This window comes from Lagenorhynchus albirostris, chromosome 5 (genome assembly GCF_949774975.1).
Source record: "Lagenorhynchus albirostris chromosome 5, mLagAlb1.1, whole genome shotgun sequence".
Classification (NCBI taxonomy): domain Eukaryota; kingdom Metazoa; phylum Chordata; class Mammalia; order Artiodactyla; family Delphinidae; genus Lagenorhynchus; species Lagenorhynchus albirostris.
The window spans coordinates 105,775,807-105,791,152 of NC_083099.1; the positions used below are offsets into that span (position 1 = coordinate 105,775,807).

The window sequence follows — 15,346 nt, forward strand, 5'->3', positions numbered from 1 at the left end:
TTGCTTCTGTTTTATGTTTTGGTTTTTTGGCTGTGAGGCACATGGGATCTTAGCTCCCCGAGCAGGGGTCGAACCCACACCCCCTGCATTGGAAGGCCAAGTCTTAACCACTGGACTGCCAGGGAAGTCCTAGCCTTACCTTTTGAAGAATTAAAATATTAGTCTGAGACTGACAATCATTTGGGTTAACTGTTACTAAATAGTGATTTCTTCAAAGGATCACAGATATGGATAGTAATGCTTGCCAAAACTGTTCCCTCATTGTCAGGAATCTTGCTAAGTGCTTACATACAGTATACAGTATAATGTTCACAATAATGCCATGGAGTTGTTTTTTTCTATTATTTTATATATATGAGAAAACTAAGTGTTAGTAAGTTTAAATAATGTGCCCAAGGAATCCAAGTGTTGTCTCCTGAATCAGTGATCTTAATCATTTCACTAGAGTACCTTTTTAGTAAAGAGGTAGATTTAAAACCACCACCACCACAATAGAAAGAATAGTCTCTTCATCAAATGGCACTGGGAAAACTAGATATCCACATGACACACACACACACAAAGAAATTGGACCCCTACCTCACACCATATTTAAAAATTAACTCATAAAAGATTAATGACCCAAATATAAGAGCTAAAATCATAAAACTCAGAAGAAAACACAGGAGAAAATCTACATGATTTGCGATTTGGCAACTGATTCTTAGATATGACACTAAAAGCACAAGCAGCAAAAGAAAAAATAGATAAACTGGACTTCATGAAAATTAAAAACTGTGATTAAAGGACATTACCAAATGAAAAGACAGTGTAGAAAATGGGAGGAAATATGGGCTTCCCTGGTGGCGCAGTGGTTGAGAGTCTGCCTGCCAATGCAGGGGACACGGGTTCGGGCCCTTGTCCGGGAAGATCTCACATGCTGCGTGAGCCACGGCCACTGAGCCTGTGCGTCCGGAGCCTGTGCTCCGCAACGGGAGAGGCCACAGCAGTTAGAGGCCCGCGTACCACAAAAAAAAAAAAAAAAAAAAGAAAAAAGAAAGAAAGAAAATGGGACGAAATATATGTAAATTATATATGAGTCTAGTATCCAGAATATATAAAAAACTCTGATAGCTCAAAAACAAAAGACAAACAACTCAATAAATGAGTGAAGGCCTTGAATAGACATTTCTCCAAAGATACACAAATGGCCAATAAACACTTGGAAAAGATGCAAAATATCATTAGTCATTAGGAAAACCAGATACCACTTCACATCTGCCAAAATCGCTATAATCAAAAAAAGGAAAATAAGTGTTGATCTGCCAGTAGGAATGTAAATTATTTCAGCAACTGTGGATAACAGTTGGGTGGTTCCTCAAAAAGTTAAACATAAAATTACCAAATCACCTCACAATTCCCCTCGTAGGTATTCACCCAAAAGAACTGAAACAAGTACCTAAACAAATACTCTCTACACAAATGCAGCACTATTTACAATAGTCAAAAGGTGGAAACAACCCAAATGTCCGTGAACTGATGAATTGATAAACAAACTGTGGTATATACATATAATATAATGGAATATTGTTCAGTTATTTAAAAAAATGAAGTACTGATATATAGTGCAACATGGATAAACCTCAAAAGCGTGCTAAGTGAAAGAAGCCAGTTACAAATGGTCTTTTATGATTACACTCATAAGAAATATCCAGAACAGGTCCACAAAGACAGAAAGCAGATTGATAGTTGCCAGGAGTTGGAGAGAGGGGGGATGGATGAGTCACTACTTAATGGATATAAGGTTTTATTCTAAAGTGATGAAAATGGTTTGGAACTAGAGATCATGGTTATACACCATTGTGAATGTACTAAATGCTACAGACCTGTTCACTCTAAAATGATTAATGTCATGGGACTTTCATCTCAATTAAAACAGCAGCAAAGCCAGCAACCGTTATCCTTTTTAGTGATGGAGCATCACAACTTATATTCTACACATTTCTGTTTTAATGAAACTTTACTCAGAATACAAATAACTAATTACACTGAGTAATAGGCACCATACTAAGTGCTTCACAACAACCCCCAAAGGTAAGTACTATTATCTCACTTGTTTCAGAGGGGGTAATTGATATTTGGTGAGGTAATCTGCCCCAGGGAGAAAAAGTGGTAGGATTCACATACAGCCATTCTGCTTCCAAGGCCTCTGATTTTAAATATGCTATTACACTGTGAAGCTTTTAGGAAAACAAAAAGTAAAGTTATCAGAGACATAATCCTTATAAATATAGATCCATATCAATAAAAATACTGTTAAAACAGAATGAAAAACATTTCATGTTATTATATAGAATATAACTAATCAACTACAATGACTTTCTGAATAAAAGTTAAAATAAGATGCCAGAGCTCCTATATCCTACATACAAGACATCTATTTCTCTTCCTTTTCTTACTCTGTTTCTCAATGAAGTTATATTGGTGGACATCTCATGCTCAGGATTTACTAAGAACACATTCTATACGTTCCTTAAATATAAGAATATGAAACCATAAAATATCTATATGGGAGGCAAAAAGAGAGGGAGCTCTCTCTCTCCACCAACTTTCTTCTGGATGGGAAACATGTTTCATTTAAAAAAGAGGGAAGGAGATATTCTATAGACAAATATATTTGGGAAATGTTCAAGTTGGAAAAAAAAATAAACCGATTTCTTTGCTTCAAGGCTTCTAAGAACATTTAACATAAGAATATACATTGTCAATCTTTAAGGGGAGAATATGTGATAGATTGTTTCCCAAATTTATTAAGCCAAGGATCCCTTTTGAGAAATCTCTATGAAAATTTCTCAGATACAAATGTTTCATGGAGCATTGGTTGGGATCTTATTTTAAAATAACATGACTTATTAGTTTGCTAGGGCTATCATAACAAACACCACAGACTGAGTGCTTAAACAACAGAAATTTATTTTCTCCTAGTTCTGGAGGCTGTAAATCCAAGATTAAGGTGCTGGCTGGGTTGGTTTTTCCTGAGCCCTCTCTCCTTGGCATGCAGATGTTCACCTTCTTGCTGTGTCCTCACATGGCCTTTTATCTGTGTGTGCCCATCCCTGGTATCTCTTCCTCTTCTTATAGGGACATCAGTCCTATTGGATTAGGGCTCCACCCTCATGATCTCATTTAACCTTAATAATCTCCCTAAAGACCCTATCTCCAAATACAGTCACATTAGGAGTTGGGGCTTCAACATACCAATTTTAAGGGGACATAATTAGGTCCACAACACATGATATTTTTCCTCTGACATCTACAGATTCATACTAAACAAAATAACAAAGAAAGCGCTCATTTCCCCTTTCAAAACAGTCATTAGCCTTTTCATCCTCAACATTTAAACCCTCCAAATTTTTATCTTTTGGTCTTAGTTCCCTATTTTGCCAAAGGCAATGGATTGGTATGAAAGCATTCACCACTTAACCTACTATTTCAATAGAAAATATGCCCTAAATTTAAAACTATGAAATTACAAATGAACTTTTAGAGTACAGCCCCTTTGTATACTAAAAACTCCCTGAACTCAACTAGGATAAGATGAAATATTAAAATAATGATGACGGTCTCCTAAAGTTACAAAAGTACTGGGCTGAAAGAGAAGTCACTGTATTGATAAGTTGAATTGTGACCAGGTAATTGGCACAGTGCAAAGCACTGTGAAACACTACTGAAAGCCTTGACTGCTAAGATCTAGAATGTTATCCACATACATTTGTTTCATTAGTTGGGTGGCATAATGAAAAATACATTATTTGGTCTTTGGCTTGAGTTCCTGGCACAAAGGTCCTAAAACCCTTAGAATTTCCTGAGTGATAGAAACATCTTTTGACTCAGAGAGGGGTACACCTAGATAGCTTCAGGATGGGGCTGGTTACCAGAAAGTCCAAATATTTGATTAGAAGGTGGGCAATTTCAGCCCCATCCCTCAGGGGAGGGGAGTGGGGCCAGAGGTTGGGTTATAATAACTCTTAAACAAAGAGATTGGAAGAGCTTCTGGGTTCGTGAACATATTGATGTTCTGGGAAGGTAACATGTCCAGAGGGGCAGAGAAGCTCTGAGCTGCACCCCTCACCCCACCCCCCCTGCATAATAACTTGCTTCCATTTGGCTGTTCCTGAGTTGCATCCTTATAATAAAATGGTAATACTAAGTAAAGCACTTTCCTGAGTTATGAGTTGTTCTAGTGAATTACCAAACCTGAAGAGGGAGTTGTGGTGACACTAGAATTTATAGCTGGTCGGTCAGAAGTACTGGTGGTAATCTAGGACTGTGACTGGCCTCTTAAGTGAGGACAGTCTTGTGGACAGAGCCCTTAACCTGTGGTGTGGGGTCTGTGCTAACTCTAGACAGTTAGTGTTAATATTGAACTGAACTGCTGGAGACACCCAGTTGGTGTCAGAGAATCAGAGTAAAGAACAGATATAGCCATCTTTCTTGAAAAACAAGTAGGACATGAAATTTTAACAAAACATAATTTAAATAGTTTGACTTCACTTTTCTTAATTTTATGGAACTATGTGTACCATAACTGTCACTGTATATAAGAGAAGGAAAATAAAGAAAATTAACTACTGCATATTCCACAGCCTATTGTTAATAGACCTATTAATATTTAAACAGTTCTAGGCTATAAACCAAGAGCATCTAATGTTATACTAAAACAGAGTCATAACGCTTTAAAACATATTAAGGTAAGTAGGAAAAGACAGTAAAATATTTTTTCATATGAGATGACAGGTATATCTTATAAAACAAATTACTCTTTAATTTTCTTTAAAAACAATCCCTACACTAAACCCCCAGTTGGTCTTCTAGATAATTCAGAAGGAATAACATGAGAAAGATTCTGAGACAATTTTAATGTTTTTAAGGCCAAGTTTATTTCCAATCATATTTATTTCTTAGTAGGTCTGATTGATTCCTAAGATTACAAGCTCTTTAAAAGCAAGGAATGCATTTTATTTTATTTACCTATCTGTATTCCCATTTTACTTCGTGTCAACAACTATACCAATATATTAGTTAACGGTAATCTAAGGCAGCACAAACATACATATCAAAATGTAAAAGGATTTGCCTTATAGTCATAATTTAACACATTTCTTTAAAAATGTATAATAAAATCTATTGGTTATCAAGAAAGATGGCTGATAATTTAACAAATTATCATAGTAAGATCTGAACTACAATAGATACCTTTCTACGATGGAAAAATATAACACTGAAATAATCAGATGTTTCTAATTTTTTGCTGTCCCCTTTTCTCCTTCTGAGTTATGACCACGACAGAAATATGTGCAGGTACTGCTGACCTAGGAGAGACAGAGTGCTTGGCTCTGCCTAACCTGTGCTTCCCTGTCCATCCCATTTCCTCCTCTAGTAAAGATCACTCCCTGAACTCTCATATGCCAGCACTTCTTCTACCTCGTGGGGCACTGTGAAGTGTTTCGTAACAGGTGGCTATAGGGAACTTGCACAATGTGAAAATACATGGGAGTGCCTGTGGCGTGCTCTCTCTGTTACCATTTGGTGAGGTCCAAAGGGTCTGGGAGCTCCCCCACCCACCACCCTCTCCTCACCCACACCCAGCACAACACTGAGAAAAAGCCACTCAGGCCCGCTCCACTCTGGGAGCTAAAGCCTGTCTCAAGCCTTTCAGGCTCTTTTTAACTGAACAAAAGAAGGCATGTATACATTAGAGTGATAAGATCACTGATGTAAATTTTGGACTTAAGAAGATACAGACAGAAAAGCTCATTCTGTACTCTTTGGTTCTGAGCCAATAAGGCCTATCTGCTTACAGAAAAAAGAAAGAAAAAAGCCAAAAAATAAAATCTAAAAGAGCCTCTCATGTGGTCTAGCTCATTAGAATTCTCTACTGGGATTTGAGGCCAAGGCCCAACTTGAACTATGGCTGTCCTTCTAGACCCTGCTCATTTACATGCTATTTGCACATCTGAGGCTTAAAGCAAAAAGTGGTTACCGACTGCAAATACAGACATTCATTAATTTGTGAGTAATACCCTCTAAAGTGCCTATCTTTTGAGAAAAGGGAGGGGGCCTGTCTCAAGCTTTCCGGATAGTTCAGGATTACTGCCCCATGAGCGCTAAGGCACAACTCACCGACTGTACCACTCAGCTGGATTCAAGCTGCTCTCTTAGACAGCATCCGCGTATCATGTACTGGGTTTGCCACTTTACTATAAGGTCATGATGGACTTTTTAATCTAATATATTTTTTCTGCTTTTAAATGTATTTCTTCAGAGAAAAATCATTTTGATTTATGCAACTTTATTGCCTACCAATTACCCTGAGTCTAATGATCACATGGGTTGAGAAAGGAGCACAAAATGCTCCCACATCCTGCTTTACCACCTCCATTAACTGGGTTTTGGAAATCAAGATCCAGGGGAAAGTGAGCTTCCTCTTCAGATTTCATGTGCAAGCTCTGCAAGCTAGTATCAATGGAAATAGTGGGTACTCTGGCACTGGTATAGTGGGACAATGGATATTAGATAAACCCTGACCGTGGCTATGAACAGAAGAGCTGGGAGTGTGAGTTCAGCTAAAGCAGTCATGGTGGAGCTCACCAATGAACAATAAAGGGGGATGGGGGTCCTGGCCATTTGGGGCTATACCATTTTCTTAGGTTGATGAGGAGAAAAAAACTGCAAAAATGCTCCAAACGCAAAGGTTAAGGGGTAAGAAACAAATACTAAAGGCCAGTAACCAGAAAATACCAGCTCTAAAAGCCAAATTTACTCAGAGGCAGAAGGACAATGACAATGAGAGAGTGGGTGAGGAGAAATCAGAATTTGATATGCAAAGCAAACTTGTTTCTCAGGCTTTGGACATGATATATGAGAAATCAGGGAGAAAAGGTATCAGCTTAATTAACCAGTTTTAAACACATGAAAAAGAAAAAACAAAAATAAATTATAGGCAACAGAAAGGACAGTAGAGAATCATGCCAACAGCTTTACTCTATACATAGATCCACTTAAGAACAAGGTTGAAGTTGAAAAACTCAGCAGGACTCACTTGGGAGGAAGAGGTAGAACACTAAGAAGAGAATAGGAGTCTAGCCCTAAGGTAGGATAAAAGGAAGCAATAAGGAATGTTTTTCCCCCCACCAGTAAAGTCTCAAAAGTCACTCAAGCCCTGAGGAATTCATTGAAATGAATTTGTTCATTATTATTAAAATATCAGTGTTTTCAAGAGCTGAAGGAAGGTTTTGAGATGTCAGCTGTTGGCACATCTTTGGGTCTTATGTGGTTCTCAAAGACACAGCCTTTGGCATCATCATCAATAACAGCTTCAGAAAACTGTCAAAGGGCAGTTTTCAGCTTAGATAAGTAAGGGAATGAGGGAATGACCCTTTGAAAGAACAGTCTCACAGATATATGGATGGACTTGAAGGTAGAAAAATGGTAGCATGAAAAGAAATACCAGTCTTTGGTATCACGCTTGGGATGGAGAAATACAGAGGAAAGATATTTTCCTACAGAAATATCTGTTCCTAGGCTTCTGAAAGGGCCTCCTGCCTTGCTGTTCTCTATGCCTAGGAGGTTCACGTACCAGATCATCACATGACTATTTCTTCTCAACATTCTCTTTTTCCCTCAAATGCCACATAAGTAGGGAAATCTTTTTTCATCACTCAGGTAACCACTCTCCCACACACACAAACAACAACAACAAAAACAGCAATAATGGATTTGGGGGGGGGCAATAGAGGAAATTTTGAATTTCATTCCATATTAAATAATGTTATTGTATACTATTAAATTTTTTGAGAGTCATCATGGCATGTGGTTATACAGGTGAACATCCTATTCTTGGAAAATATTTGGTGGACTATTCAGAGATAGTTTCATTATGTCTATAACTTACCCTAAATAGTTCAACAAGAACCCACATGTGTGTATATAAGTACATATAAAGACATACAAACATAGAGGAGGGAGAGAGAGAGCAAATGTGGCATAATGTTAATAACTGGTGCATTTAGGCAATGCGAAAATGGGTGTTCATTGAATACTGTCACTTCAACTTTTCTGTAGATTTGAAATTGTTCAAAATAAAAAGAGAATAGTCTACATTCCTAAAAATAAACAAATAAATAAATAAAAGTATGAACAATTTTTGCTCAGAAAAATGCTCAGAAGAGAGAATGGTGCTCCTGAATTCCTTATTCAATTATTTTTCTTTGGTGTGCCAAGAATTTAGGGACCAAACAGAAAGTAATTTGAGTTTTTAAATATTCATAATAATAATCACTCTGGGAACACAGAACACGCTAGGAAAGATCTCGGTACTTACTGTAGGTAGCACCATAAGAATTTTGTATTTTACTTGGAAGAAAGCAGAATGTTTCTGAAGGGGATCTAATTTATATAGATGGTAAATTTTATTCCTTCTTGAGCTATAAAAAATGTGGCATCACAACTGACTCTTGACAGATTTATCCAACTTAGTCAAAACTTCTCAGGTTCTGAACTCTGGAAAACTAGCATACATGGATACCACCCCAATGAGGCAAAACCCAAGAAGCTTTGTTCCTCTACTGTCAGTAACATTACTCAAATTATCTCTAAACTTGTACTAAGGTTCGAGGTGAGTGGCGATAATATGGATGTAGATTATAGTAAGCTCTGGATACTGGAAACACAACTTTTGGTTAGTAAATGCTACTATTTTGGAATTTACTCTCTAAATTCTAAACTGCTGCAGCTATTTTCATTTATGCTGAAGACTCTCTGCAACCTTGCAAATGTGGAATGAAGGAAAAACTTAGAAAAAGCATAATCCAACTTTGGAAGTGCGTGAGGATCTACTTTGATTCTGGCGAATGCAAATCGGGAAGCAGATGGGAATTCTATGCAAAAAGTCATCATAATTTAAAATATGTCAGCGTGAGAAAGAGTATGGTATATGCAGATGAATGTGAGAAGTGTTCTTGGAGAGTAAAATGAAATGGCTAGAAAGGAAGACAAGGACCAGATCAAGCAGGGCCATACATACCTTATTAAAGGGCATTCACTTGATCCTTTTAGTGCTAGAGACTCAATAAATGGATATATACCTAGGAGTAGCATAGTAAGATTTGGATTTCATATATATCAATCACACAGGCAACTTTGTATTGAGTTGGCCAAAAAGTGTCTTTGGTTTTTCCGTAAAAATAAAAGACACATTTTTCATTTTCACCGAGAACTTTATTGAACAACGTATTCACCATTTTGTTCCACTACTTTCTGCCATTTTTCAGGCAACTTCATAATTCCATCTTCCCAAAACTTTTTATTTTTTTGAGAAAAGAACTGTTCCAGGTGCCTTTTACAGTCTTCCAGGGAGTTGAAATTTTTTCCATTAAGAGAATTTTGTAAAGACCGAAATAAATGGAAATCCGAAGGTGAAATGTCTGATGAATACAGCGGATGAATCAGAACTTCCCAGCCAAGCTGTAACAGTTTTTGCCTGGTCATCAAAGTAACATGCAGTCTAGCGTTATCTTGATAGAAGATTATGCGTTTTCTGTTGACTAATTCTGGATGCTTTTTGTGGAGTGCTGCTTTCAGTTAACTCTAATTGGGAGCAGCACTTGTGGGGATTAATCGTTTGGTTTTCTGGAAGGAGCTCATAACAGAGGACTCCCTTCCAATCCCACCATATACACATCACCTTCTTCGATGAAGACCGACCTTTGGTGTGGTTGGTGGTGGTTCATTTCGCTTGCCCCATGATCTCTTCCGTTCCAGTAGCCAATCACATGCAGAAATACAGTCAAGAAGTTTTTTTTCATTAAACTTATGTGGAACCCAAACATCAAAGTGATTCACATAACCAAGCTGGGGCAATGGATTTTCAGCGCTTGATTTGGATATTTTGAGTATGTTGGCTATCTCACAAGTGGTATAACATTGATTGTTCTCAATTAATGTCTCAATTTGATCCCTATCAACTTCAACTGGTCTACCGGACCGTGGAGCACCGTCCAGCAAGAAATCTCCAGCAGGAAACTTCGCAAACCACTTTTGACACGTTCGATCAGCCACAGCACCTTCTCTATACACTGCACAAATCATTTTTTGCATTTCAGTTGCGTTTTTACCTTTCTTGAAATAATAAAACATAATATGCCGAAAATGTTTTTTCTTCCATCTTCAATATTAAAATGGCTACACAAAAATTCACCAACTTTGATAAGTCTTTTTTTTAAATGCACGCTGATATGACAGCCATTACACACAATCTAACAAAATTGTTTTGAATGAAGTTAAAGACAACTAAGTGCTACTAGAGCCATCTTACAGAAAAAGACAAACAAACCTTTTGGCCAACCCAACAGATGAATGATTTAAAGGCTATGAAGTTACAGGAAAGAAACACAGAAAAGTGATGTAGTAAAGTGTAAGATAAATGGGATCTGAATAAGAGCAAGGAAGATCATATGTGCCAAACATTTAAGAGGCAAAAGGGACAGGACTTGCTAATTGAATTGAAGGTACAGGGCAAAATCAAGAAGTGCCAAACACTAGAAGAGGAGAACCCAGTAAAGGAACTGACTTGAAGGAGATGGTGATGAATTCTGTTTGGGATCTGTTTTAATTTGAGGTATTTGGGACATCAAGGTGGAGATACTTAGAAAACTATTGGATATATTGGTCTGAAACTCAGAAAAATATATCTAGAGATACACAATTGGGATCCATCAGCACTTGGGTTATATCTAAAATAATAAGAGTTTAGATAAGATCATGTAGGGAGAGAATGTACAATTAGAATAGTGGTAGTTCAAGATGGAACCAAGCAAAATACTAACATTTAAAGGGCAGGTTCAAATAAGAAAGGAAGAAAGGAGGAGAGAAAAGGAAGAAAGGAGGGAGGAAAGAAGGAAGGAAGAAAGAAAGGAAAAATGAAAGAAAAACATAAAAGGAAAAAGAAAAAGAGTAGTCAGAAAAATTTGAGGAAAATTAAGACAGTGTTATGTCATGCGAGCTGAAAGAAAATTTCAAGGAAGAAATTATTGTCAAAATCAAATGCAAAGCATAAGCCCAAGAGACGATCACTAAAAAATGACCACTGGATTTGGTGATCTAGAAGTCATTGATGATCTTAGCAAGATCTCATTCATTACATGAGATGTAAAACAAACTGCTGTACAATGGGGGGCATCAGAGAAATAAAGAAGTGAAGATAGGAGACACCACCACTCCTTCGAGAGGTTTCGATGAAGAGCAAAAAGAGACTGGAAAATACTTCCTAAGAAAATGCTGGGTTAAGGGAGAGTCAGGAAAAGGAGGGTTGTTTCCAGTTCTACCACCATTAGAAATTAAAGTTCTAATACTAACTCTGAGAGAAAAGAGTCTGCCTCACAGACAAAAGGTAGGTGTACATGGTACCTACCAAAAGCTGAGAATTCCATGTACTTAGCAAGAACAGCAAAATTAAACTTTGCCACAGGCCCTCCAATAAGAAGAAATAACAATGATAATACCCAAAGAGATGAGGTCCTGGCTCTGCTGTAGGCCCGTACCCAAGTGATTTTAGTAGCTGTGTGATCTTGGGCAAGTTACTTAGTCCTTTGCCTCTCAGTTTCCTCATCTATAAAGTGGGGATAATAATAGTACTTATAGGTTTTGTAAGAATTAAATAAGATACTGATACAAAATGCTAACAGTGCTGGCTTAGAGTAATACCTCAAATTTGTCTTTGGTCAGGATAACAGACAAAAAGTATATAGTGCCTAAAGAACTTCACTTTTTAAGAGGCATATTTAGTCGTGCGTTCATGACAAGTCCTCATGGCATCCTGATTCACAGGTTCATAATTAGCTTCAATAAATAGGTCACCATTAGTCCACTTAGGAAAAAAACAAAAGAAAAACAAAAAACAAAAAAACACTGTAGATAAACACATTGCCGTATATACGCCTTATATATATATGTGTGTATAACTTATAAATCAGTAAAAGTACTCAACTGTAATTTCAAATTCAAAAGAATCTCTTCTTTAGCACTGAGGTACAATTCTCATTAATTTTTGTAACAAAGTATACACTGCAGAGACTTGTTCATCTTTATGTCAAAAATGAATTAAACATAACTCTGAATAGTAATAAGTGCTCTAATGTTGTCTCCCTTTTTAATTTACATGTGCAGTATTCTTTAATGATATAGTATGCAACTCTTCTAGCCAATCCAAAGAGACAAAAAGATTCAATTATTCTCCAGCTCTATAAGCAGTTACATATTTTCTTTTATATCAGAATTCATTATTGCTGAAACAGATAAAAAGACAGCATACAGTAAAAGATCTTGTGATCAATAATCAACGAGTCTAAGGATCTGGGAGAAATGCATAAGAATACATTTAATTTCATAATATATAGCCTCATTATTGCTAAGAAGAATGCTGTCACCTTTTAAACAAAACACCTGATTTTTGATAAAACAAAGAATAAAAACATCAGTAAATATCTAGATCAAAATAATGAAAGTACAGGTCGACAGTTAAGATGTCATTAAGTGATCTGAACTGACATGATAATTTAAGAAAACATCAAGTATGCAGTTTGGTAGTTATAGTAAATGTACACAGTAGCCAAATTTATATTCAGAAATTTCATACACAGATCTTTAAGACAGTAGTATAGTTCCTGCCAAAAGTCCTTAGGATCTTTTTCTCGCAAATAAGTGTATTTAGCAAAAACATTATTTCTTGGATGAATTAACCCAACTTCAAATAAATATACAGTTAAACACCCTCACTGCACATCCTCATTGTCTTTTTTTTTCTGCTCTATACTTCAAGTACAATAATCCCTAGATTGCCAAAAGCACCAGGAAGCACAGCACTAAAAATATAGAACTGATATTTATGTCTTTGTAAATATTTTACAGATATCAAGCAATTAAAGCTAGGCTGTTTGGCTTATAACGTTAATTTTTAAAATTTAATTTGTAACATCACAGTAAGAAAGATGCAACCCTTTTCCTCTGTTTAGTAAATTCTCACTCTATAAAACTGAAACAAAAAAAATGAACCTTTTTTTCCCCTGGAGTACTATACAATGACTGAAAATCATATTACTGGTACTGAAACACTGAAAAACTAAAGTGCCATGCTAAAGATTAAATAGGAGTCTCAGGTAAAACACACATAAAACTCATTTCACATAATTGTATTACTTCCTATTCCAACTTGGTAGTTATTTCAGGTGTTGTAAGTGGTATTTCTCAGTTAATAAAAGGTCAATTTCACCCACTCAGAATAAGCAAAAATATTATTATGCTCTGTGATAAATTAGGGGTAAAATGACATTATGTGTTGAAGTAAAGGGTAGGGTGGCAGGGTAAAGATGATGTTTTTGTCATCCTCCACAAAATAATTGTGCTGGCATTGGAAAAGTCACTACAAAGGAATGAAGGAGTTATCCCAGGTCTGGACTGAGCACCCTGTTTGTACCAATCACTGTCTAGCTACCACTGCTCCTTTTGTGGCAGAGTTAGACCCTTACAAAGAAGTGATTCTTCGACTGAACCAACAACAACCTAGATTCAACATGTAATGAGAAACACGATTTTTAAATAACTTGAATGAATTTGATTCCTAGTAGAGTCAATGAAAGTATCAAGACTAATTAAACAGTTATATAAACACATATTACAGTCATTCCTTATAAATACCCATTTGTATATTCCTGTACATTCACTTCTTTCCCCCTTAACATGACATTGAGCTAAATGTCTGAAGCAATGCAAGTATCTTAAAATATAAACTTCTATGCAGATAATGCATACCATATCTCTTTAGATAGCAAAAGATAATCATAAGGGAGAAAAATCTACTATGAAAACTAAATCCAGGCACTTCCCCTGGATTTCTTTAATTTTTCTACCGGTGTCAGTCAAGAAGCATTTTTTTCACGTCTCTATTGATGGGGTGTTCCTAGGGCAAGACCGGCCCGTACCCAAGTTCATTTTGTAAGAGTAGCCTATTACACCCTCCCCCACCTCAACACAGGTTTCCGATTTGGATGCCCAGAAGTAGTACGGCTCCAAACTGAAGGAGCAGTAAACCAAGCAGGGGAAACCAATAAGAAATTCATCAAATCACCAAATCTAATGACACTCAAGGGTCAGCCGCATCCTGCCTCCTTGTATGCTCAGGATCCCGCTAAAGGAGAAACCTGGGGGCGGGGCTGTTAAGGACTATGTTATCAGAGAGAGGAAGCCAGACTGCCCAGGTGAGGTTGAGGTGGGGCGAGTCAGAAGAGATAGGGTAACAGAAAAGTGACGCACGAGGTAGGTCAAGTGGTTACCTGTGGGGCCACTTGATCCAGCCCCGCCCCCAGGGACAGCAAAAAGAATCGCGGCCGGAAGCCCGCAAAATACGCCGGGGAAAGACAGAGCTGGGCCCCTTCGGCCCGGCCTGGAACTCACCATCCACGGTTTTCTTCTTGAAGAGGGACGCCATGGTCAGGGACCGCGCCCGGGCAGCCCGGCTCGGCCCGGTCCGGCCCGCGACTGGGAAAGAACCGGAGGGAAAGGACAGGCCTTTGGAGGGCTCGGGATGGCGGAGCGGATGGGCAAGAGAAGAGGGCGGGGTCTCCAGATAGGACCCGCGGAGGGCGGGTATCCACGAACCCTGCCGCAGCGGAGTTGCCCTCAGCTCAGGTGACCGCGAACTAAGACACTTTTTGGAGAAGTCACTTGCAGGAAGCGCCTGCGCGATCTGCGCGCGCGCCTGCGTAGTGCGGCGCCTGAAGCTGCAGCCGCTGCCCTCAGTTCAGCCGCTGCCCGCTCTCCTGCTTGCGGCGTCCCAGTGTGGCGAATCATGCGAGGCTAGAGTAGTAGCAGTGCGTAGGAGACTGCGGACCGTGTCAGGTAGCTTCTAGATGCGGGTTCCGTGCTGAATGCTGACAGAGATGAGCCTTACTTAGCGCTCTTCTTGCCCCGGAGAAGCTGGAAGTAAGGGGGTCCCCAGAATCCTAGGACAAGCGTGGGTCGTCCTGGAACCAGTTGATTTACGACCATCCCCTTGCTGTCTGTATCAAGGCATTCATAAGTGCAGGGGCTGGTGTTAATGCTGAGGTCCGAGCCCCGGTGGTGTTTGTCTCGGGAGTTCACGCTCTTTTGGGCCCTGACTTGCTCAGCGGTCTCTCCGACGCCACCCACGCAGCCCCCTGCCGGACCCGAGGCGCTCACTGCGGCCCTGAGCCCGAGGCTCTGACCACCAGGTGTGGGTCTCCGGGGATCAGGTTTCTAGGCTTGGCAGTGGCGGGGGGAGGAAGGGAATGGG

General features: G+C 38.6%; 1 protein-coding gene across 1 annotated transcript in view; it reads right to left on the minus strand.

Moving 5' to 3' along the window:
* The window catches only part of CHMP2B (charged multivesicular body protein 2B), a 29,813-nt gene extending 15,040 nt beyond the window's left edge, over positions 1-14,773 (minus strand). Inside the window, exon 1 of the mRNA XM_060149395.1 lies at positions 14,488-14,773. Coding sequence (XP_060005378.1) covers positions 14,488-14,521 — 34 coding nt within the window. The 5' untranslated portion in view covers positions 14,522-14,773. The remainder of the gene's footprint in view (positions 1-14,487) is intronic.
* Between the last annotated feature and the right edge of the window lie 573 nt (positions 14,774-15,346).